Source organism: Cavia porcellus, unplaced genomic scaffold (genome assembly GCF_034190915.1).
Source record: "Cavia porcellus strain 051 isolate PalLab524CR breed Dunkin Hartley unplaced genomic scaffold, mCavPor4.1 scaffold_21, whole genome shotgun sequence".
Taxonomy (NCBI): Eukaryota; Metazoa; Chordata; class Mammalia; order Rodentia; family Caviidae; genus Cavia; species Cavia porcellus.
In genome coordinates this window covers 28,722,580-28,746,042 of record NW_026947504.1, presented here as the reverse complement: position 1 = coordinate 28,746,042, position 23,463 = coordinate 28,722,580, and the positions used below count along the sequence as shown (strand labels likewise).

At 46.3% G+C, this 23,463-nt stretch overlaps 1 protein-coding gene across 2 annotated transcripts; it reads left to right on the top strand.

The window, feature by feature from the left end:
- The first annotated feature begins 11,611 nt into the window (after positions 1-11,611).
- On the top strand, positions 11,612-16,194 carry Gjb2 (gap junction protein beta 2). 2 transcript variants are annotated; one of them, XM_005006929.4, is made up of 2 exons: positions 11,612-11,725; positions 14,466-16,194. In XM_005006929.4, the coding sequence occupies exon 2, from the start codon at positions 14,488-14,490 to the stop codon at positions 15,166-15,168; it is 681 nt and encodes a 226-aa protein (XP_005006986.1). In that variant the 5' UTR covers positions 11,612-11,725; positions 14,466-14,487; the 3' UTR covers positions 15,169-16,194.
- Positions 16,195-23,463: the final 7,269 nt, after the last annotated feature.

The window sequence follows — 23,463 nt, the reverse complement described above, 5'->3', positions numbered from 1 at the left end:
GCTGGGGCTACATCGTGAGTTCCAGTCCAACCCGAGTTACAGCGCGAGACCCGATCTCAAAATAAATAGTTAGTTAAATAGCCACTTGATTCTCTTTGTACCAATTTTCTTTTCAATGCCAGAGATGAAACCTAGGGCCTCGTGTGTGCTGCAGTTGACAGCTGAGCTACATCCCCAAGCCTAAAAATACCTACATCTTTGCTGAGGGTGTCTATGATTTCGTTTGCCTCAAACGTATGTAAATGCTCACTGAAACACTTTTTATTATGATTGCTTTAAAGTTTTCAGTTCTTCTCATCTCTGCATTAGCATCTGTTGATCTGTTTTCTACCTTTCCAGGTGCAGCCTTGGTTTTGAAAGGGCAAAAGATTTCCAATGGAAACCTGGACATTTGGGTATTAGGTTATGAAACCCTTGAGCTTCCTGTCCTAACCAACTTTCTCTGCCACCACTGCAGAGGGGCAGGAGTGAGTGCCCACGGCAGTCAGGTAGAGACCCAGACTTGACACTTGGCCTCCAACGGCCTCTGAGGTGAGGGAGCCTGCCCTAACTGCTGTGGTCACACTGTAGCCTGCTTTCCTGTGGGCAGTGGCAAAAGTCCTGACGACTCTTGAACAACCTAGGGACAGTTTCCTCATCGCCACTGGGCTCATCCAGATGCCCCACAAGGTCTCCACTGATAGCAGAGACAGGCCAGGTTTACAGCTGGGTTAAGAGGCCAAGCTCCCATGTGGCTGCCCTCCTAGGAGGAAGGCTAAGTCTCAGATCCCTATTTGGCCTTTGCTGGCATGGCTGGTGTTTAGGACTCAGTTTTGTTTTGTTTTGTTTTGTTTTGTTTTGTTTTGTTTTGCAGGGGGGACATTTGGCTGAAGTAGATAGATTGGTTATTGTCCAAAATGTTCCTGTCTAGCTAAGATCTCCTCTACTGGTCCTTTAACTCAAGAGAGAAGGCTTTCCGGGGTTGTTTTGGTCTTTAGTCTGCACTCATGAGCATTTGGTGTCACTGGCTTCCCAACGTCTAGCCCTCACCACAAATTTTCCAGTTCTCGCTGACAGCGCCTTTTCTCCTGCCTCTGTGGCCTGGGCACTGGGAGGGAAAGCAGCTCCATTTCCTCCTTCCCTGTGTGGGGATCTGAAGCCCAGTGAGCAGCTTCCCTGAGGTCAACCCTGTGGTTTCCATGGCTCCCCAGAAGCAGGAGCAGCAGGCGAATGCTGATGGAGGAACAGAGCTGCACTGACCGAGACTTTTCAGGTCATTTTAGTGGGAAATTGGCAGAGTCACACTCTGCCTCGAGTCCATTCAGACGGCAGAGTGCAGTGGGAAAACCTGACCAAGATGAGAAAATAAATTAACTGGGAAACAACAGCCAAGAATCTCTTTAAAGATGAAGCAGAGACAGCAGAGATTCCATCATTCCTCAGCCTCTGAATCCTGAAGGCATCTGTCAGCCTAAATTATTTCTAGGTGTGATTTATTAGACAGGCATAAAAAATGAGGTATTTCTGTATTTCCTAACATATTTTTAAGCTTATAGCTCCAGGGTGGATGTAATATTTTAGCACTAAGTTATAAGAAATTGTTTCTTTGCCTATTATGTGAACTTTATTACTCTCTCACTATGAGGTTAGCTTCTCGCTCAAAACATACTCATCCAGCCAGAGATCATCTCTTCTAAGTGGTCATCAGTGGATACTCAACTTTTCACATGCAGGAAAGGGGAGGCATAATTCCAGAGGGCAATTGATCGCTTCTGGCTTAACTTCAGCCCCAGGGGAGACCCATGAACAGTCTCCCAGACTGCTCATAAATAAAGGCTGTTCAATACTTGTCAAAAATTACTATTTGTGTTCAGCCCAAATACCAGAGGCGCTGTCAGCTGAAAATGTGCCACTCGTACCTTCTTGCCAGATGTTTGGGATCCGAATAGCATATTGTGCCTCTTGGTTGCACTCCCCAGCTCTAACACAAACAGGACACTGGCCCCCCGCAGCTGGAGCTTATGCTAACTCGGTTGACATCTTAACCCACGCCCCCACCTCCAGTACTCTGTCAAACTGTGTTGTCTCTGCTCGGGCTACAACAATATAACAGCACAGACTGGGTGGTGTGAAGACAGAAATTTACTTCTTACAGTTCTGGAGCCTGAAGACCCAAGATAAGACCCCAGCAGATCAGGTATCTGTGAGGAGTTGCTTAGGCAGGACTTCACTCTGTGTCTCTACCTGGGAGCAGGGCGGGGAGCTGGCTGGGGTCTCATGGATGGGAGTTCTAATTGTGTTCCATTGTGTAACCACCTCCCGAGAATTCCATTCCACCACCCTACCTAACACCACCTCACTGGGAGGGTTAGGATTTGTTTTGTTGCACTGTGTTTTGGAGACAGGCCTCATTATGTGGTCCTCACAAACCTCCTGCTTCAGCCTCCTGAATGCTGGGGTTACGTGTGCATACTGTGCCACCCGGTTAGATTTCAACATGTGAAACACTGCAGTTTCAAGGTGTGAGAAACCAAGAGGGTAAACAAGGACCAAAATGTATAATAGATACTGTGAAATAGGGAGAAATGTTCAAATGGGAAGGGGAACCAGGGAGGTGGGCAAAAGGAAGGAGGGGAAAAGGAAAAAATGAGGAAGGAAAAAATGGAAAGAAACCTTTTGTAAACAGGGAGGAGAAAGGGGGTTGAAGTGAGGGGGGCATGGGAAATAAGAATGCAGCGTCATACAGGTACAGATTCCCTTGATAAGTGGGATCAGTACGTATATCTACAATGTACCAACAAACTTAATAATAATAAAATAATAGAAACCCTTGAGAGCCTCACAAGTCAGGCTGCCTCATGCAACATCTGCAAGAGACCTTCTGACAGCTTCCACTCACCACGCCCTTCACCAGAACCGTCCCCATCAGAGGGAAATCGTCTAACCCAGGACAGCCGAACTATGCTGTGGAGCAGCAGGCAGTGCCACAAGGCAAAGAGGGTCGTCATCACACACACACACACACACACACACACACACACACACACACACCCCTCGGTGCACCTAGCTGACCATGTACTAAACTGTCAGGGAAGGGAAGAGGGGTGACTTTTACTTCATATTCTACATGACTCTGTGGTCTGAGTTTCTGTGTTGATCACCTAGTCACTATTTTTAAAATTAGACGATTAGTGAGTGGGGATGGTTTTCCACATCTGAGATTCGATTTCTGCATCTGCAGCTCAAAAATATTTGGAAATATGGCTGAGAGCGTAGCTCAAGGGTTCAATCCCCAGTACAGGAACTTTTTTTCTGACTTTTTTTTTCTCTTCTTTGGTGCCAGGACATAGTTATCGCTGCAGTTTTAAAAAGATGACCCAACAGTGACATAGTATTTAGAGCTATAGCACAAAGACAATTTTTCTTAAGGGCAAATTAATTCTGTTTTTAATTTTTTTCAATTTGGAAAAACACTCCAGAAAGTTCCAAAAAGCAAAATTTGAATTTGCCACATGCCAACCACTATGCTGAAACCACATGAACGAGGTGACATTGTGGGGACCCCGTGGCCCAGGCTGCCCGTCAGTCTGTCATCAGCAGGATACCTGCCACTGTTTGCCTGGTGGCTTGTACTGTCATTTCATCCGTGATGGGTGTGTCTGTTCTAAGTATGTGCGGGCATTCTTCTTGTCATGATTCTCTAAGCAGCGTGCTATAATAACTACTTACATAGCACTTATATCAAATTAGGTGTCATCAGTCACCTCCCGGCGGACGTGTGCAGGTCCTGTGAACACATCCATATCCTTGGAGTCTGGCCCCGGCAGGAGGTCCTGGAGCCTAACACCGGTGGACACCAGGTACAACTGTATGTCCTTGTCTCCCTTCCACATTACTTTACTTCAGATTTCCATAAGTAAACAAACTTTTCTGCTTGTTAAAAGGTGTTTCATGAAGCATGTTCTGGGGGAGAGATCAACGCACAATCCCAGCACAGGTATCGAGAAAAGTCCCCCAACTGCTCCTTTCCTTGGGTGCCGGACACCCCCTCCCCAGGCCATCTTCACTTTAACTGCTGGACCCACAGTTAACAAGGAAAACGTGAGGCCACAGCCCTAGTGAGAAGAATCCTCTGCCACTCATTTCACACCGAAATGTTGCACAACCAGTGAAGACTTTTATGAATTTTTAAAACTATAAACCTGAAAAAAAAAAAACCACTATTATCCTGTTGGTGAAGTTGCAGAAAAACAGATATTCTTGTGGCTGACAGAAATGTAAATCAGTTCAAATCCCAAGAAAGGCGATTTGGTGATTTGTATTAAAATTACAAGCGCGTTTCCTTTGACCCAGCAAATCCAGCTTGGGCACATGGTCCTTACAGAAGGACCTGCACGAGTATAAAATCACATAAAGCTAGCAACTACAGTCTTCCTGGTATTACTTATTACTTAGATGTCTATAAAGTTCACCAGCAAAGCCATGTGGGATCTGGAGTTGTTTGTTTGTTTGTTGTGGGAAAGATTTTTAATTACAGATGCAGTTACTTTAATGATCTATTTTCTATTTCTTCTGTGTCCATCTTTATGTTTATAAAGAAATTTGAATTTGGGGCTGGGGATTTAGCTCAGCGGCATAAGCACCTGCCTTGCAAGCAGGCAGTCATGAGTTTGATCCCAAGTACCGATAAAAACGAAAAAGATAAAAAAGAAAACAAAAAAGAAATTTGAATTTGTCCAATCAAGTTATTAAACTTTATTCAGTGTTGTTCCTAACATTTCATTATTAACTTTTTAAATACCTGTCACATTTGCACTGATTTCCATTCTTTTATTCTAGAAATAGTGTGTGGTGTTCTTTTTCTTTTCTTGACCGGTCCTGCAAGGAATGATGCGGACAGATGTGTGCGATGAGACAGACAGAGGCTCCCTCCGAATACAGCACCGTGGCTCCATCATAGGGCGTTGTGAGGGCGGGGTGCTCGGAAAAGATTAGTGCCTGGTGGGGACAGTTTGTCTTGTGCTCCTTCTTTGCCATGTGAGGACCTAGCAAGGAGGTTCACACCTGTGTGCAGAGTCCTGAGAACCTGACCGTGCTGGTGCCCTCCTCACCTTGGATTCCTACTCTCCAGAATAGCAAGAAAACAAATTTCCAGTATTTAATCCATCCATTTTGTTACGGCAGCCCAAGCTAAGACAAGGAGTTAACTGATTTTATCTCATTCACATATTCAAAGCTGAACTTTGGCTTTGTTTGATTTTCTGCTTTTTCTTTCCTAGCTTACGACTCCTTTGTTATTTCCTTTCGTTATTACATGTCCAGTCTTAGATGGAGTTTCAAACTTCTTTATTTCAAACTTCTTAAGGAGAAAATGTAAATAACCAATTTTAAATCTTTCTTCTTTTTAAATATATGCATTTAAAGCAAAATATTCTCTTAGCACCATTTCAAATGCAACCTCAAATTTTTGATATTTGTGTTTTTATTTCATTCCCTTAAATATTTTAATTTTCTCCTGTGACCCCTTCTTTTACTCATGGTTTGGCAATTTCTAGGTGTAGCTATATACCTGATTTAATTCTGTAAATTAAAGCTTAACTCTGTATATAGAAATGCTGAATCGCTACTCTTTGGAGCTCACCAACACTTCCATGATCCTGCAAACCTCTGCCCTCCACCTGAGAGCCTGTGTATCGTGCAGCTGCTGAACGCAGTCTGCCACAAATGTGGGCTCAGACCAGCCGATATGCTGCCTAGAGCCTCCATATCCCGTGGGTTTTCCCAGAGGTTTTCTATCAGTTACTCAGTTATACAGCTACGAATATGAATTTCTCATTTTCCACCTTGGTGCTTTCAATTTTTCTTCTTTTTTTAAGCTCTATTATTTAGTGGGTACACACTTAAGCTCTGTTATTTAGTGGGTGCACATGTCTTCTTGATGTGATGATCCTTCAACCGTTTGAAATATCTCTTTAATTCTGGTAATCTTATTCTGAACTAGGTTTTGTATGACTGTTTTCCTATTGTCATAAAGCTAAAAATCTAAATGAAACTATCACAAATCAAGGACCATCCGTTTGTAGGAATTCTGAAGATACAAATAAAAATTAGTAAAAGTCATTACTTCATTTTATATATAAATAAAACCAAGTGTTTTACCACTGAACTACAGCCCCAGCCATATATGTGCGTGTGTGTGTTTATATTTATATGTAACCTACAGGGTCCACCAAGAAATGCACAAACACTTCAGGAAAAGAAAAACTTGTATAGATATTTTAATACTAAATTTATTGGGACAGCATGAGATTAATACAACTTACCTTTGGCCACTACAATTACAAGAGGTGCTCAAAGCGGAGGCCCTCAGCCTCAAGGTTATTAGTACGGTGAACCGCTCCACGTGTAACCTTGGTCACTCAGACTGCTGCACATGAGTCTGCAATGTCTTGTCCAAGGGCCACAGTGCAGTGGGTTTCTGTGACACAGGCATCCTCTAGGGTTCCCCCATACGAAAGTAGCAACATTTGTTGTAAGAATATTATACTATTTTTCTTTTCTTGCAGTATGTATATACTTTTGGCGGACTCTGTATGGATGATTTCTGGGTTCCTAAGATTCAGTTTCTACTTCTGGTAAATCAGATTTAAAATACCTCCTTCATGAAGTTTACCAATAAAATAAATAGAGCACCGAGCACACAGATTGCGAATGATGGCTACAGATACCTTCCTTATGTGCATGCATATGCCTTTGTGTGTTAGTTACACAATACAAATTTAGTCTTTCCACTATAGTACATCTCAGGCAGTTGTTTTGTTTGATGAACTGTCAGTAGCAAGTGTGTCTTTCCAAAGCCTATCAACCTGGTGTCCTACGTGCAATGTTGGACTGCCTACAAAAAGGCAAATGTTTCCCACGAAGTGGCGATCAAGATGAGCACCAAGGTCCTGCCAATTGCCCAATACCATTTCCACCTATGTAAGCTGGGTTCACAGGAGCCCCTGAGCAACAACAACAGTCCAATGCTCTGCACTCCTCACCATGAAGATTCACGTCAATACAATGTGTCCTGCTTTTTCTTTTCCAAAGCACAATTATGTGAGTTCTCTCTCTCTCTCTTTCTCTCTCTCTCTCTCTCTCTCTCTCTCTCTCTCTATCTATCTATCTGTCTGTCTATCTATCTATCTTTCTCTGTCTTTGAGACAAGGCCCAGGCTGGCCTGAACTCATAGCAATCCTCCTGCCTCAGCTTCCCATGTGCTAGGAGTTCAGGAATCTAGTTAGATCTCATATTAATTAAATAAGTTATTTGTCTAAAAAGGTCTATACAAAGGGTGATTGAAAAATACGTTGAATGTCTAAATTTTTAAAAATTATTACAGTAAAAGGCATATTACTATGAATCCCACTTGGAATATTTTCACTTACTTTGTGTCGTTGTGAGTTCAAGGCCAGCCTGAACTGCATAGCGAGCCCCTGTCTCAAAAAGACAAAAAAAAAAAAAAAAAATCTACCTAGAAGCTGTGAGTGGTCCTCAGATCAGAAAGAGGAGCTCCTGGGGAAAGGATTCTGATTGTAAGATGTCACTTTCCAACCTGAAATAAGGGACCTGACAGCCTGCCCACAAGAACGTTTTACCAGATGGGGGCTTGCTGGGACAGCCAGGAATGAGCTCAAGGGGAACACAGAGCTGGGAGGCTGCTTCTGGCCCCATTCTCTCCTCCTGGTAACAATACCATGTCTCCTGTGGCCACTGGCCAAGGTTCACCTTGCTGCACTGGAAATGGAACAGCACAGCAGCTTTCCAAGTGTCCCCAACAAACACCTACTCTAGGCCTAGGACATAGGTAAGGGTGCTTCACAAAGCAGTATTTACCCTTGCTGGGAGAAATTCATTGTGGCGGTATTTTCTACTCTGCTTCATTTCAGAAAGAAAAGAAAAGAAAAAGAAAAAAGGAAAGCTTCCCTGCCCAGGGACGGGTCAGGACCAGCCGCACGAGGCTAAATGGAAGATTGTCGCACAGACCCTGAGCTTCCCCACAAGTCTCCCCAGCGCCATCTACTGTGCGCGCTGGGTATTACGAGCGCTGCTTCCCCCAAACACTTCGGGTTTTACTTTCTGAGATTAAATCCGAGAACTCTTCATCACAACTGGAAGCGTCCCTTAAACGGTTCAAGGACAAGCTTCCATGAACAGCCAACACAGAAAGCCTGTCCTCCCAAAGGGCTTTTGCAAGTTACCCGACTCCACCCCAAGCCCCACCACTGAGACCTCAGGGGCAAGACTGTAATCGCTGGTCTCTAGGAAATAAAAAATTTAAATTTGGGGCATCCTACACTAGCCTTTCATGCAAAGCTGCTGTAGCCCATCAGGTGTAACAAGAGATTCAACAGTCCTATATCAGACGGAATGGCCATATTTTTTCTATAGCAACCTTTGATTCTTTCCCCTAACTTGTTCCAAAACTCCTCCAAATAATATAGAATGCCATTTTGACACAGATTCAAGTGTAGAAATCGCTTCTGCTTCTTTGTGAATGATGCAGGATTTCAATGTTAGAAATAACCTTGTTTTTAGAATTCAGTTTTTTAAGTTCAGTATTAGTAAACTTTTCCTACAAGCCAATCTGAATTCATTTGATTTGTATTTTTGAAGCACGTATATTTAGAAGTATCTTTGTAACTTCTCCACAGTCTGCTTAAATAATTATAAAAGAGCTACTTACTTACTTACTTGCTTACTTATTTGCAAGTAAGAACCTGCACTCATCCAACAAATTAAGATGACTTAATTTATCTCTGCCTTAAAACTGAGACACATATAGCAATTTTAATTACCCTGCAGTATTTTATGTGTGAAAATAAGAACAGGAAGAAAAACACAAAGGTACAGCTGCTCGCCCTGACTTAAAAGTTGGAATTTTATAAGCAGTGTCTTTAATTTGAAAATGAAGAACAATCAAATCTATGAACTCTGAAATATTTTTTTCTCTTTGAATAAAAAATTTTCTAAGTGATTTGACAACAACAATTTTCAAAACTATAGTGCAAGTGTGATTTAGTGATGCAGAGAGAAATTGTTTCCTTTAATAATCACTCGCAAAAATTAAAAAGGATCACCACAGAGTCGCCCTGCATTGAAGTTACAGGGTCACATAAAGGTTCTTATTATCTATGGTTGCCAGAGGCTTTTCACTTTCCAACTGCTATTTTGGGAGGTTCTAATTTTTTTGCTAGCTATTAATTAATAAGATTACTATTTCAACAGCAGAATCAAAAAAGGGTGTGGCCCAGTCCCTAGTGGCTCCTCAGGAGCCGGGTCTATTATTCCAACTTCCCTAACAGAGCAGGGGCTCCATGTCACAAGTCATCTTGCAACATTTTGCGCCATCACATATGTACAATTTGTGAGTCACAAATGTAACTTAGACATTTTTCATGCGAACCCAGAGCATCCCTCCCAAGGGGAATTCAAGAGGCTTTCCCTGAAGGAAACTGAGAAGCATTCACTCATCAAAATGTCAAGAACTATGATCTATCTTACCCTGGTATCTTGCACGATAGCCTGGTTCTTTCCTTTTTTGGTTTATGTATAAAACAAACATTAAATTAAAATATCAAACAGTTTTAAATATTAGCATTTTCACATTATAATCTCATAAGTGCATCATTTGGGATAGTTGCATAAAAGTTCGGCTCAGCTACAGTCATCTCAAATTATCTACTAGGTATTAAACATACGTAAAAGCCACACTCACATGCGTCTCTGGCACTTGGCTGACACAGAGACACATCGTTTCTTTATTACAGTTACTCCTCAGGTCCCTGGTCCTTCCTGGCCATTACTTATTCTATTAGTTTCATTCATGATCAACCTGGGAGAAGCAAAAGTGTTTTTGCTTAAAGCCAAACCAAAATCTGTCTCTACAGGGAGATCCCTCTCGCTCTCAGCTGCTGCCGCCTTCCGCTGTGGTGTGGGAAAGACAGATCTTCTGTGCTTCTCTAGGGCCAGGATGTTAAAAGACTAAAATATGAAAACAGGACAAGAAAATAAGGTTTATTTCTAATGGTTACATTTACGAATGAAATGCTTTTAACAGAAAGAATGCAGCAGTATGAACTCACTATTTACAAAATTATCATGAGCTTTATTTCAAACAGATTTGTGGTGTGATCTGCTAATTGGGTATATGGATACACTCATTTGGAGGAAATTTCAAATATCCAAATGTTACCTTACCTCAGCTCTCTGCCCTTTCCTGGAATATCTATATATCATCTATATCTATAACCATATCCATGTCTATATAACTATAGCCATATCTATATGCATCTTCCTGCCCTGGTCTAGTTGGAAAAAATATAGCAACTCAAAAAAAGACAACAGAAACCACACAACCCAGGATAAAATCAAATGCTGAACTTCAGACTTCCGAGCAGTAGTTCTAACTATCAATCCTAAAAGTATCAAGTGGCTGTGAGAATCAGCCAATGACTTGGGTCATTACACAGCTCCCCCAAGAGCCACAACAGGGGACACAAAGAAGACAGTGGAACTTAGGCTGGATCATTCACATGGGCACCAAACCCTAGAGGAAAAGTCTCAGTGGGGAAAGCGGGGTCAGTATTTAATTCCAAGCCCTCTCCCCGTCCAGCTTCCTACAGGGCCTCTAGAGCCTCGTGCTCCAGCCCAGCCGGAAGTCAGCAGCTGCCCGGACACCGGCGGGGAGGTCACCAGGCTGCTCTCCTTGCTCAGGTGCGCTGGGCCGGGGAAGTCCTGGCCGCAGAGCGCTGCACCTCACGGCCCAGGAGCCGACTGCGCACAGCTTTCCCAGGCCCAAGTAGGGCTCCTCTCCCCGGGCAGACGGCCCTCTCAGGCAGGCAGCAACCCAGCACAGCTGCACTGTCCATGGCAGAAAAAAGCCCTGTCCTCGCGCTAATGATGGTAAACAATGGGAAACGCATTTATGAGCCCTGAAACTGAGCTGACCAAAACGCGAGTGGGCGCGCAGCCCCTCTGCAGTGGCTCGAGGCTGGACATGGCGTCCACACGCGCGGCCTGCTCTTCATGTTCTCGTTTTGAGTCCGATTGCTGCGTGAATGTCCACTTCCTGCCAGTTGCAATTCAAGACACCCGAATACCACCCGAATGAGAACCCTGAGAACGCACTCGTCTCTGGGGAAGGAGGCCACCCCCGCGCCAGGGCTCTGCACCCCAGTGTAGACCCAAGAGTCCAGGCCAGGTTGCACCGCACTCGTGGCCGCCCCGCCGCGGCCCGGGCCGTGCTCAGTCGCCCTCAGCCCAGCGCTCCAAGCCATCCGAGGAGGTGGAGGTGGGGACGTGGCCAGTACCCGCGGCGCTGGCGGCCCCCACACCCCAGAGGCCCCGCGCCCGCCGGCCGGAACTCCGGCTGGCACGGGACACCTCAGCCGTCGGAGCGCGGCTCTCCCGACCGACCGCGGCCAACGCGACTCCTCCGGGCCGGACCACGGACCCGCCCGGCAGGCGGGCTGGGACCCGGGCAGCGGCGCCCTGGACCCTCGGCCGGGGGTGGGGGTGGGGAGGCCGGCCCCGCCCGCTGCGCCCGGAGCCGCCCCGCCCGCTCCGACGCCCCGAGAGGCGGGCCGTGGGGTGCGGTTAAAAGGCGCCGGCCCCGGACAGGTGTCGCAGCGCAGCGCCCGGCGCGCTCCTCCCCGCGCTCCCTCCAGTCGGCGCCCGGCGCAACCCGAGACCACGCGTGCAGGTGAGGCCCGCCGCCCGCGCTGACCACCTCCCCGGCCGGGGGCTCCGGGGCCCGGCCGAGCAGCGCGGGAACGGCCCGGGTTCGGGCCGGCGGGGTCCGGGCCGGGCCGAGCTCCGGAGTTCGAGGGGCGGCGCGCGGGGCAGCGGACGGTGGCGCCCGGGCTGGACTTGAGGCCGCGGGCGCGGGTTCCCGGTGTTCCTGGGGCATTTCCCCGGCGGCCTGGAGACTTTCTGTGCCGCCACCAAAAGTTTTAAATTAACCGAAAGTTCAGCAGGAAGCCTCCGCGAGCGGAGACCGACCTTTACCTCCGCGCGCCGCCGACAGCCGCGGGTGAAGTCGGCGACACGGCTCCGGGCGGGCCGGGGGCCCCCACCCCAGCGGGGCCGCGATTTGGGCAGCTTTGCCTTTTCAGCACCCAGGAGCCTCCGGGCACCGCGCTGTGAGGAGGGAGAGCTCGCGGACTCCGCGCACACACGAGCCGGCAGGACTGCGGCTGGCCCGGTGCCCCGCTCTGAAGGGGCAAGATGGAGACTTGCATTGTCCAGCTCCTGAGAGCTGGGCTCGAGGACCCTTCCCGGGACTGCCTTGAGAAGCGCGTCCTCATTTGCCCTTTGAGTCCACTTTAAAACTCTGGTGCTTGTGACTGGCAGTCCGGGAGACATACAGGAGGGTGGGCAGCAGAGTGGGGACCCCCGTAAGGAAAGGGTGTGGAGGTAATGGGGGGAAAACGCTCTTTTCCTTCCCTGGGCCCAGTGACTCACCCAAAAGAATCAAGGAGCTCCTGCACTCACCCTGGCGGGGCTCCAAGGCTCGCAGAGTGACCTGGGCCAGGTGAGAACCTGCATGTGACGCTCAGGGTCAGGAGGCCAGGAGAGCGGCTCTTCTTCGCTGATCTAAATACTGAGGACAGTTGCGTCCTGCGGGCGTAGCCTCTCTGAGCCTCTTACTCCCATCCGGCTGCGCATCTGTTTTAATTTACTCCTCTTTCCTGCAGGACCTTCCACACAGTTGCAGGTGCGTTGTGATGGGGTGCCACTATCTGAGGAGTTAAAGGCAGCCGGATTGTTTGAGCAGGAGTTCTAGACCAGCCTATAGTGTGACCCAGAAGTCAGGCTTTAAAAAATGGCAATATAGGAGTTTCTGAACTGTTTTTCAAAACGGTTGGTGGTGGACTGGCCCAAGGAGGCACTGGAGGCTGCTGAGGGGCCAGGACACCAGTTGCACCCCACTCCACGCCCTGGTGGCACATGGCTGTTCATTCCTGTGCATGTACTGTTTCTCAATTTGTGAGGAGCTGAAGGTCTAGTTCTAGGAGATGGTTTTGATAAAACTTGAATGCTTGCTTTCTCGATGGGTTTGTTGCTGGGGATGGCACCAGACTGAAGGGTGGGACTTCTCTCCGGACTCCTAGGCCTTCTGCAGTCTGGAGCAGCTGAGGCAGAGCTGAACCTGGGTGGCCCACTCTGGTTTCCAGCAGAGTTTTCTATTTCTGAGCTATTGAATTGGGTGACACGTTTCACCAGAACATCTCGGTCTGACCTGACTGCAGTGCGCGTGGCTCTCCTGCTTCCTTGGACCAAGGTCGCCTTCGGGTGACTTCAGCAGCTGTGGTAATAAGAGCGTTCATTCTGAGCCTGCCCCAGCTCAGAGGGAAGCAGGATGCAACTTGCCTGCAAGGAGGCGACCAGGATGCTCTTAAGTAAGAGGCTGAGAATTCATTACAGCCTCAAAGGAGTAGGTGACACGTGACTCATCCGCCGTGGGGAGCGTGGAATCCTGTTTAGAAGAAGAGCTGATTGTGACAGACGAGGTGTAGCTGTGAATCAGTGGGGACGGTTCCTGTCCCGATGAACTCAAGGCCACCGGCAGGGGAGGATCTTCCAGGGCGTGCTCTCCGCCAGCGGTGCAGCACCCAGCCGGCTTTGGTTCTGAGCTGCACCAGGGTCTGGGGAGCTGGGAAGACCCACAGGGATGAGGGTTGGACTCAGGGGGTTGTCAGAACACAGGTGTGCTTTTAAGCTACAAGTACTTCCCTTCAGTAGAGCCCCAGGCCCCAAGTTTACTCAGCTGAACAAGGTACTATTTATTAGAGACTCACAGAAACCTATTCCAGATGATATGGGAGCCACATATCTAATCCCATGGCAAATTAATTGCTTTTTTAATGCACAAACTAAGACATTTTATTAGCAGAATATACAACTTAAACAGTATCTTGGTTACCAATAATTCCAAATTTTGCTTTTAAAAATTGACTTGTTAGAAGAATATTTTTATACTCAATATTAATGATACTTTATTTTATTTTATTTGGTACCAGAAATCAAACTCAGGACCTTGTGCTTGCCAGGCAGGTGCTTTACTTTACTCAATATTAAATACCTTTATTAGAACTTTCAGCAAATCGTTTCTTAGTGCTAATTTTAAAACATTTCCATGTCAAATATAAACTACCTGAAAAGCCTAATTTAGTTATTTCCCTTAAGAGACGTACGGTTCCACTGAATGAAAAGAAAAAACCGCAAATTTTTTGGCTCAATGCAATGGTGTCAGTATCTTATGATACTTTCCATAAATTTCAGCAAAGTAAATAAATCCACTTACTACCATTTCTGAGTTTTATGGGAGACCGTGTAAGGGTCAGGCAGAGATTGAGAAGTACTTTCTTACTCAAACAAGAAACCAGCTGGGTTCTGTCCAAACCAATGACTGCCGTCTTATGTGTGTTTGTCTTTTCCAGTACCAACCTCTCAGTGGACAGGATGGATTGGGGTGCGCTCCATGCGATCCTGGGAGGTGTCAACAAATACTCCACCAGTATCGGGAAGATCTGGCTCACGGTCCTTTTCATTTTTCGAGTCATGATCCTCGTGGTGGCCACTAAGGAGGTGTGGGGAGATGAGCAGGCTGATTTTACCTGCAACACCCTCCAGCCTGGCTGCAAAAATGTGTGCTATGACCACTACTTCCCCATCTCGCACATCCGGCTGTGGGCCCTGCAGCTGATCTTTGTGTCCACGCCGGCACTCCTGGTGGCCATGCACGTGGCCTACCGGAAGCATGAGAAGAAAAGGAGGTTCATTAAAGGAGAGATGAAGAGCGAATTCAAGGACATCGAGGAGATCAAAAATGAGAAGATCCGCATAGAAGGGTCCCTGTGGTGGACCTACACCACCAGTATCTTCTTCCGGGTCATCTTCGAAGGTGCCTTCATGTATGTGTTTTACATCATGTACAACGGCTTCTTCATGCAGCGCCTGGTGAAATGCAATGCTTGGCCTTGCCCCAACACGGTGGACTGCTTTATCTCCAGGCCCACAGAGAAGACTGTCTTTACTGTGTTCATGATTGTGGTGTCAGGCATTTGCATCTTGCTAAACATCACAGAATTGTGTTATTTGTTCATTAGATATTGTTCCAAAAAGTCCAAAAAACCTGTTTAGCATTGCTCAGCTATAGATAAAAGATGAAGTGACCTGTGTTTAGCTGTCAAGGCTCAGTCACCAGCATTTGCCAAGACAAAGATTCTCATCTTAAATTTAACCATTAGAACCCCCTAGGCCTCCCAGGAAACCCAGGTGCCTGCTATGGGGGGCCAAGTTCCCAGAGCCCCAAAACAAGTCCATGTGTTAATGTTTACTAAAATTAGTTCCAATGAGACCCGAACTGGTAGGGTTATTGGTGTAAGATACTTTCGTATTTAAAAACCAAGTCTAGTGTCATTTGTTTCTGTTTCTCTGAGGGCAGGACATAAAGCCCAGGTCCTCTAGGAGATGTAGGAAAAAGTTCCAGTTCCCCACTCAGACACCCTCTGCCAGGTTCCCCCAGTTAAAGGTAAACACAGAGAATCATGGTTCTTTTATTTGCTTTAGAAGTTGTAATCTGTAACAAAGGACAAAGTTACCTAATGCTTCAATCACTTAAATAAGACAGTTTCTTTTGATCCAAAGATGTTCTGAAAGCTATTATACCCTCTTCCTATGTCAGTCTCAGATGATGATGTATAAAGGCTGTGTGATTGGATCCTCTAATTTAATTTAAAGACGGCCTTTTGGTGATGAGTGACTTGCAGAGTGACGTTGTTAATAACCACGGTACATTGCACCACCCATGAGGCCTCTCTCAAACGAGCCAATTAGAAGTTCCTCATGACAGCCTAGGAAAGCAGATGCCCTCATTTCAAAACTATACATAGAGCTTTTCACCAGAAACACCAGCAGAAGCCTGCCGTGGGTAACTCCTGCCACCACCCGCTTCCTTTCCGGTTTTCCCTCTCATTGCTGGGATGTGGTTTCCAGTGTCAGAGGGAACATGATTTACAGAGGTTGCTTGGGAACGTTACTGCTGCAGTTATTAGATGGTGCAGAACAAAATGGGGAGGGGGCGGGAGGATTTACCATTTTCAGAGAAGATGGAAAGACCGTACTCTAAATTCTGTTGATTAAAAATGAGTTTTTTCTACTTTGAAAGATTGTTTCACTCTTCAACACCCAATTTTTGCATGAAAATATAACTAATGGACATCTAAAAAAAGTATAAATAGGGTTTAGGTCAACATGTAGCAGCTCTACAGGACAGCTTAAACTCTAATATTACTGTTCTGCTTGACATATTTTCCAAAAAATGGTGCCCAACATACTTAAGTGAGGGAAGCATTTTCTATTACCAACAATAGCATCATAAAACTATTTTGTATAAATAGTAGCATTGGGCTGGGGATACAACTCGGTCGCACAAGCACCTGTCTGGCAAGTGAGAGGTCATGAATTCTCTCCCCGGTGCCAAAAAAAAAACACCAAAAAGTAGTAGCATTGGGACCAGGGATATAGCTCAGCAGCTTAAGTGCTGTCTAGCAAGTGCAAGGTCCTGAGTTTCATTCCTAGTACCAAAAAAAGTAGCAGTTGAAACATGCTTGCAACTAAAATAATGTTTGCAAAGTCTTAAGTGTCATTTACCATATTAAAATATAATTCATATAATTCTTTAAAATCTAATAGCTTTTAATAGAACATCACACTGGGGCTGGGGATTTAGTGCAGCGGCATAAGCACCTGCCTTGCAAGCAGGCAGTCGTGAGTTCGATCCCCAGTACCGATAAAAAGGAAAAAGACAAAAAAAAAAAATAGAACATCACACTTTGCTTTCATCTATGCATGAATTTATAAATACACTCTTTATATATCACCACCCACAGGCGGGCTAGTAGGTTACTGCCCACCATTTGGGATCCTTCTGTCCTAATTACAGATAATGACCAGAAAAACTGTGAGTAGAAAAACTGGTAGGAAGTGGAGGGAAAGATTGTTTATGCCCAGCCCTGTGCCATCACTGGCAAGTTCTGACAGACACCGCTCCAAAAAGCGTGTGGAGCGCAGGGTGGAAGCACGGCTCAAGGAGCACTAAGTGGAGGTCACTGGATAATCAGTTTGGCTCCTGCTGAACAGCAGAAGCCGACATTTCAGAATGTTCTCCACGGGCAAGTGTGAGGTGAGGTCATGAGTTTGATCCCCAGTACCAAAAACAAATAAAATAAAAATTTCATGGTGAATTCTGGTAGAGGCTGGAGAAAAGTCCTTTAAGATGTTCTTTCTATGGGATTTTCTATTAGTCTGTAATCAAAACTAGTTTTCTGAAACCAGTGTCCCTTCAGTGCCCATTCCATGAACAGTAAAACAGCCAGCCGGAGTTCCCGTCCCTGTGTGGGAACAGCACACACACAGCTGTCCTGGGACAGTCGCCAGAGGCCAGGTCCCTGCAAGGCACAGGCTCTCTGACCAAACCTGTCAAAGCATTTTATACACCCATAGGTATGAGTGTGTTTATGGAGAATGTGTGCTTTCTCAGATGAATTTGAAAGGAAAAATACAACATCTCACTTTCACCCACAAAACAGGAAAGAAGTAAATCTTTACTAAGGTACCCTGCACATACATGGCCTGTTAAGACAGCTCACAACTTGTTAAGTAGCTGGATTCCTCCTACAAACTACACAGATTATTATTATTCTCAAAGTATTAGAAAAAGATGAAGTCAAAAAAATTACAGTCCAAAAAATAATAATTACAGTCCACTACCAACTGCTTTATAGAACTGGTGGAAAGTTCTGGCCGCATGCCTGAGCACTAAAGCTGGGACCTGAAAATGATAATCCTGAATCTGCAGCTCGAGTCACAGATCCGTCCCTTGTTAGGGGCCTGCTCAGAAGGCCTCCATCCAACTAAGTGCTCAGGAAGCGTGACCTCCTCATTCTGGAGCGTGGATGCAGCTTCACTACCAGCAATACCCACACCACATTCACTGGCAAGCCGGGAAACCCGTGTCAAAACTCCATGCACCTGCGAACACCTGGGCGTGCACACAGCCAGCCAGGAGCAAGGGGTCAGATCCACTCAGAGGGCCAGTGGAGGTTCCATGGGCACGCAGGGCCTGAGAGGGTCCTGCTCACTGCCCTGACCAAGCTATACCCAGGAAGCAAGAGCCAAAAGGGTCAAGGAGGGCGGAAGGGAGCCCACACGCTTACCTGCCCTCACTTTTCTCCTGCTGAAATGGGCCTCCTGAGCCCTTCCCAAGCTGAGTGTGTTGCCATCTGCTTCCCCTTCCACACACAGGTCTGAAGCTGGAAGGTGCCAGATGATAATCTAGGAAAACCCAGCAAATCTTAATTAACTTGAAACTTGAAAAACAACATGTTCACCCAAAGTCTGAAATCAACATGACGCAGGGTCAGAAAGGGCAGGCGGCATCAGCCAGGAAGAATGGCAGGACAGAGAGACAGGAGCAGAGAGAGGTGTGGTGGCAAACACTTGTAATTCTAGTGCTTTGGGAGGCTGAAGCAGAAGGATCATAAATGCAAGCCCAGCTTGGGTAATTTAAGAGATTTAGTGAGTCCCTGTCTCAAAATTTAAAAGAAGAAAAAAGATCTGGGGCTGTAGATCATGCAAAAGTTCTGGATTCAACCACCAGTACTATCCTTTTTTTCTGATTGCTTAGACAAATGCCCAACACCCAAAATTAAAAGACTAAAGGTTTATTTTAGATCATAGTTTATAGAGGTTTCAGTCCATAATCGGCTGGTTCCAAGGCAGAGAGGCGTGCAGAGGGGCACAGCAGGGGAGAAACAGTTCATGGCATACAGAGGGCAGAAAAGCATCCAGGAGCAAGGGCAGCGGCAGGCAGAAACACCAACAGACAGCCAGGATTTGGAGGCAGATTTATTGACACTGATGGGCATTGATCGGGATTATTTCCAGAGTGGCCCTGATCTCTGGTGGTCTAGGGCTTACTTGAGATCAGCAAGCCAGAAGTACAGAGGTAGAATGGCTTGTCAGTTTGGGATTATTCTATACAATGTGCATTATAGTGACCAGCTGAGCATCACAGTGACCAGAGACAAGAGCAACTGGATGTGGAGCAGGAGCTGTAACCTCCGGCAACTGAAGTATGCTGGCTGGGGTACCATTTTTTGCTGCTTAACCAACAGCAAGTAATGATCCTGCTCCTGTCCCATTTTTCTTATCCAGGCTACTCACCCTCAGGGCAAGGTAGCATTCACCCTCTTAGCCCTGGCATTGCACCCTTGATCCTAGCGTCACACACCCTAGATCTGCCACCTCCACAAAGCCCCACCTATGACCACATGAGACTTTGGGGGACATCTAGATACAAGCCATAACAAGTATAGATGATTAGACAGATCTATAGCTAGCTAGATTAGATTACAGATTATAGATTATAGATTAGATAGAAGAAAAAATAAGCTGATGACAGCTATCTCAAGATAAGGTGATGACAGCTACCAAGTTATCAGTGTGTCACCCGCAGCCTCTACCACCTACCACACAGGCCACCAAATACTTCACATTTTTTACATCACCAGATTTTTACAGCATCATCAGAAAGAAGTGGGCTGCCTAGATACTTCCTATGGGATGGACTGGAAAGGCTCAGCTGGGGAGGTCCTGCACAAAGGACATGGGCTGGACTTCCACGATTCCTTTGGTGCATTTACCTTGCTGAGCTGGAAGCTGGCAGGAGCATCATCTTTCTCCATGTTAACAGGGTTGGCTGCGAGACTCCATTTGGTCCTGCCTGTCTCTCCCTATTGATTCTTTCTTCGGCTGAGTAATTAAGTATCAACTGAGTGCCAGGAACTACTAGACACCAGAGCCAGAGTACACACGAAACAAAATTGGAGCCTCTATGCTGCAGCAAAGCCCAAGGGCCTTATCTGCTGCGGATGAATGACATTTAAAGGAAAGAAAGACCAGAGTAAGGGAAGCTGGGGAAATCACAGCCAGGAGACCTAAGGGGATGGGATGGCAAGGATGGCGGGGGTGTCTCCGGACAGCAGAGTCCAGTTGGAGCAGGAGACTCAAGGCCAAAGGGCAGCTGGATGTGAGGCTGAGAGGTGCGCTCATGAGGCGTGGCCTGCGCTGGGCTGCTCCCCAGTGTTTGCTCTGCCTTGTGTGGTGGACCCAAAGGAGGGCTGTTTTCCACCGTCAAGGACGGTCCAAGTTCAGCCTGGACCTTTCTCTCCAGCCGCGCAGGCCCCACGGCCCCACGGACGATCGATTTGCTCACCCGTGGGCTGGGCATTGCCAGCAGCCTGGAGCTCTCTCAGTAAGACGAAGCTGCTCAGTGCACCTTTCGCAGTGCAGCGTTTTAACCACCATGTCACTTCTGTTCATTTTAAAACAAAAAGGCAAACAGTGTGATTTGTGTAGTGACAGACTGAATGCACCAACACCTTTTCATGTCAAATAACAGAGCGTACACAAAGCCACAAGTAAAACTGTCTCTTTTCATCCACAGTCCAAAATCTGATGTGTGTCCTGCCAGCCTGTGTTCCATGCTGCTGTTTACTTTATGATGGTGCAAAAGTCACAGGCATCTGGAAGCAACTGGACTTTGAATTCTGAATTTGGAGCTTTTCCCCAGCTGGTGCCCATGGGCAGATCCAGCATGAGGGACAGGAGCTCCCAGCTGGCCCTGTGGGCTTAGGGTTAGTGAAGCCGTCCACTCCACAGCCTGCATGCCGAAGCCAGGGTGTTCATCAGGAGAGTCAGATTTGGTGCATCCTCTACTTAAGGTAGTTTCGATTCACAATGAGGTTATGGGATGTGGAGGAGGACACCTACTCACACATGCAGATACACACGCATACACAATGGTTTTGACTTGCATTCTTAAGTTACTTTTTTCTCTGATCATTTCATATTTCATAATATGCTTTGGAAATCCTTCCAGGTCACTATGAATATTTATTTGTCCTTTTAAAATGTGCAATGTCCCATAGAATGACAGAGTTACATTATTTAGCCACCTCCTTGTTGAGGGACAGCTACATTGTTGCCAATGTTTCAGAAATGCTACAGCTCCCACCCTCTATCCAAACAGCTTTTCCCTTTGCAGCATGGGCCAAATGGCTCCTTCTAACCTACACCCAGGGCTGCCCATTTTCCTGTTAAATCTCATCTTACTGGTTCTGGCTCATCCTTCTGGTTCATCCAGATCTTTGTGAACCCTGTCTTTGGTTTATTAGCAATTCCTTCCAGCTTTATGACACTTGTTGGTTTAACAAGCACACTCTCTCTGTGGTCATGTAAGCCAGTAAAAATATTGAACGTGGAACATCAGCAGAGGTGCCCTCCTGCTTCACGTCAGCACACGGCCCACTGGCTCAACCCAAGACCAGTCTGCAGCCTCTGCTAAGGAGTAAGGAAATTACAGGAAACGCTGTCAAACGTTTTGCAAGAATACCTAAGCTTGTGTAGCATTTCATTAGCCATTTTAAAAACACACTTATTGAGATCTTCGTATACGCCGAGCACTGCTCTAGGCCTTTACAACACACAGGTGATTTTGCAAAGAAGGCCACAGTGCAGGTTGCAGATGTGTGTATAGTGGTCACTCTGCAAAGCAAGATAGTGTGTGTCCATCTAGACATGACACAAAGTGCACCAAAGCCCACAACCCAAGGTGCACCAAATATTGCTTGTGAGAGTCGAGAAACAGCTTTATGAAAGCTGCATCATGAAAGACCATAGGCTTTTACCAGGAACAGACCTGAGACTAAGACCTGAGAATAACGGTTAGTTTGGTCTTTGTAGTTTCTCTGAAAATCTAAATAATTAATAACTGACTGAGGACTCCTGCCCTTTGGTTGTACAACTGGCTGAAGATTTTCTTGAAAGCCCTCCTTCCAGGCCAGAGCCCGCAATGCTGCGCGGTGGCTCTTTCCGCTGCCATCTGCTGTTCATCAGGAGTAACTGCAAGGCACGGGGTTCTTCCAGTGCCCGGGGGCAGCTTTAGTGGCTTCTCTCCCTGAGCTGCCAGGCCTCAATTCTGTAAAAGCCCTCCTTGGTCCCACTGCTCCAGCGTTTCTACTTCTCAGTTGTGTGTTAACTTATTGTTGTCCTGTTAAAGTAACCCTACAAAATGAAACTCACAGACACACTATTCTCTCCCACAAACAGTGTAACACTCTCTAATCTCCTGGACACACGGAGTGGTTTTCCCCAGGCCTCCCTAAGACCCTGGCTCTGGATTTTCTATCGAGGACCACAAATGTCCATGAGGTCAGATGAGCTCCTTCTCAGCAATCATGTGTGGGTTGGGGGGAGAAGGTCCTCATTTAACAAGTGCTGGAATCATGACCCAGTACTAACGCAGCGGCTCTCTAAGGTGTCAGGGTTCTTTGATTTTAACTCAATTGTATTTTTAAGGAGGGAAATTACTACTCAAGAATTTCAGGCTACTGCCAAGTGTGGGGCACACGCCTGTAATTCCAGGACTCTGGAGGCTGAGGCAGGAGTGACTTCTAGGCCAGACTGGACCCAAACTGAGTTCAAGGACAGCCTGAACTTCATGGTAAAAGCCTATCTCAAAAAGACAAAAAAAAATTTAAAAATAAAATAAGAATTTCAGGCTAGGGCAACCCACTTGGAACCCCTTCTGTCTGTCTGTCTGTCTGTCTCTCTCTCTCTCTCTCTCTCTCTCTCTCTCTCTCTTTCTCTCTCTCTTGAGATAGCTCAGACCCCGGAATAAAATCCAAGGAAGCAAGGAATCAAGAATTTTGGAGCAAAGGCTTTATTTTAGGCCAGGCCTGGTGACGCAGCCTCCTTAGGATTGACCCAGAGACTGCCCACCACACAGGCTGAAGAAAGGGAATTTAAAAGCAAGAGAGAGAGAGAGAGAGAGAAAACTCACAGAGCTGTTAAGCTTTGACTTAGTCCTGACAGCATCTGGAAACTATAAAGCTGTCGACTTAGTTCTGATAACATCTGGAGCTTTTGGTGCATCCTGCAGATAAACATTATCTCGGAATAGCACATCTGCAATAACATGGGGAGAGGAAAGTAGAAAGTTAGTGATCTCGGGACAGCTCATTAGCAATAACATGTGGAAGGCGGAGGAAGTTACAAGAAGCTGAAACCTAAGTTTTTACAAGAATTAGAAACTTAACCCTATCGGCGCATACAGAACAAGAGGAGGCGCATTGGTTAGAGTTAAGCCTTAACACTCTCTCTCTCTCTCTCTCTCTGTCTCTCTCTGTCTCTTCTTCTCTCTCTCTCTCTCTCTCTCTCTCTCTCTCTCTCTCTCTCTCTCACACACACAGAAGCTTTCTTTCTCTCAATAAATATTTGTGCTCCAAAAAAAGTTTCAGGCTCTACATGAACTGTGACTTCTCAAAACCTAAAAAAAAGAATGGGTTTGATAGAATTTTGCATCACAATTAC

What these genes read in the sequence shown, in the direction of transcription:
- Gjb2 (XM_005006929.4), top strand. Translation starts at nt 14,488, where the DNA reads ATGGATTGGGGTGCGCTCCATGCGATCCTGGGAGGTGTCAACAAATAC.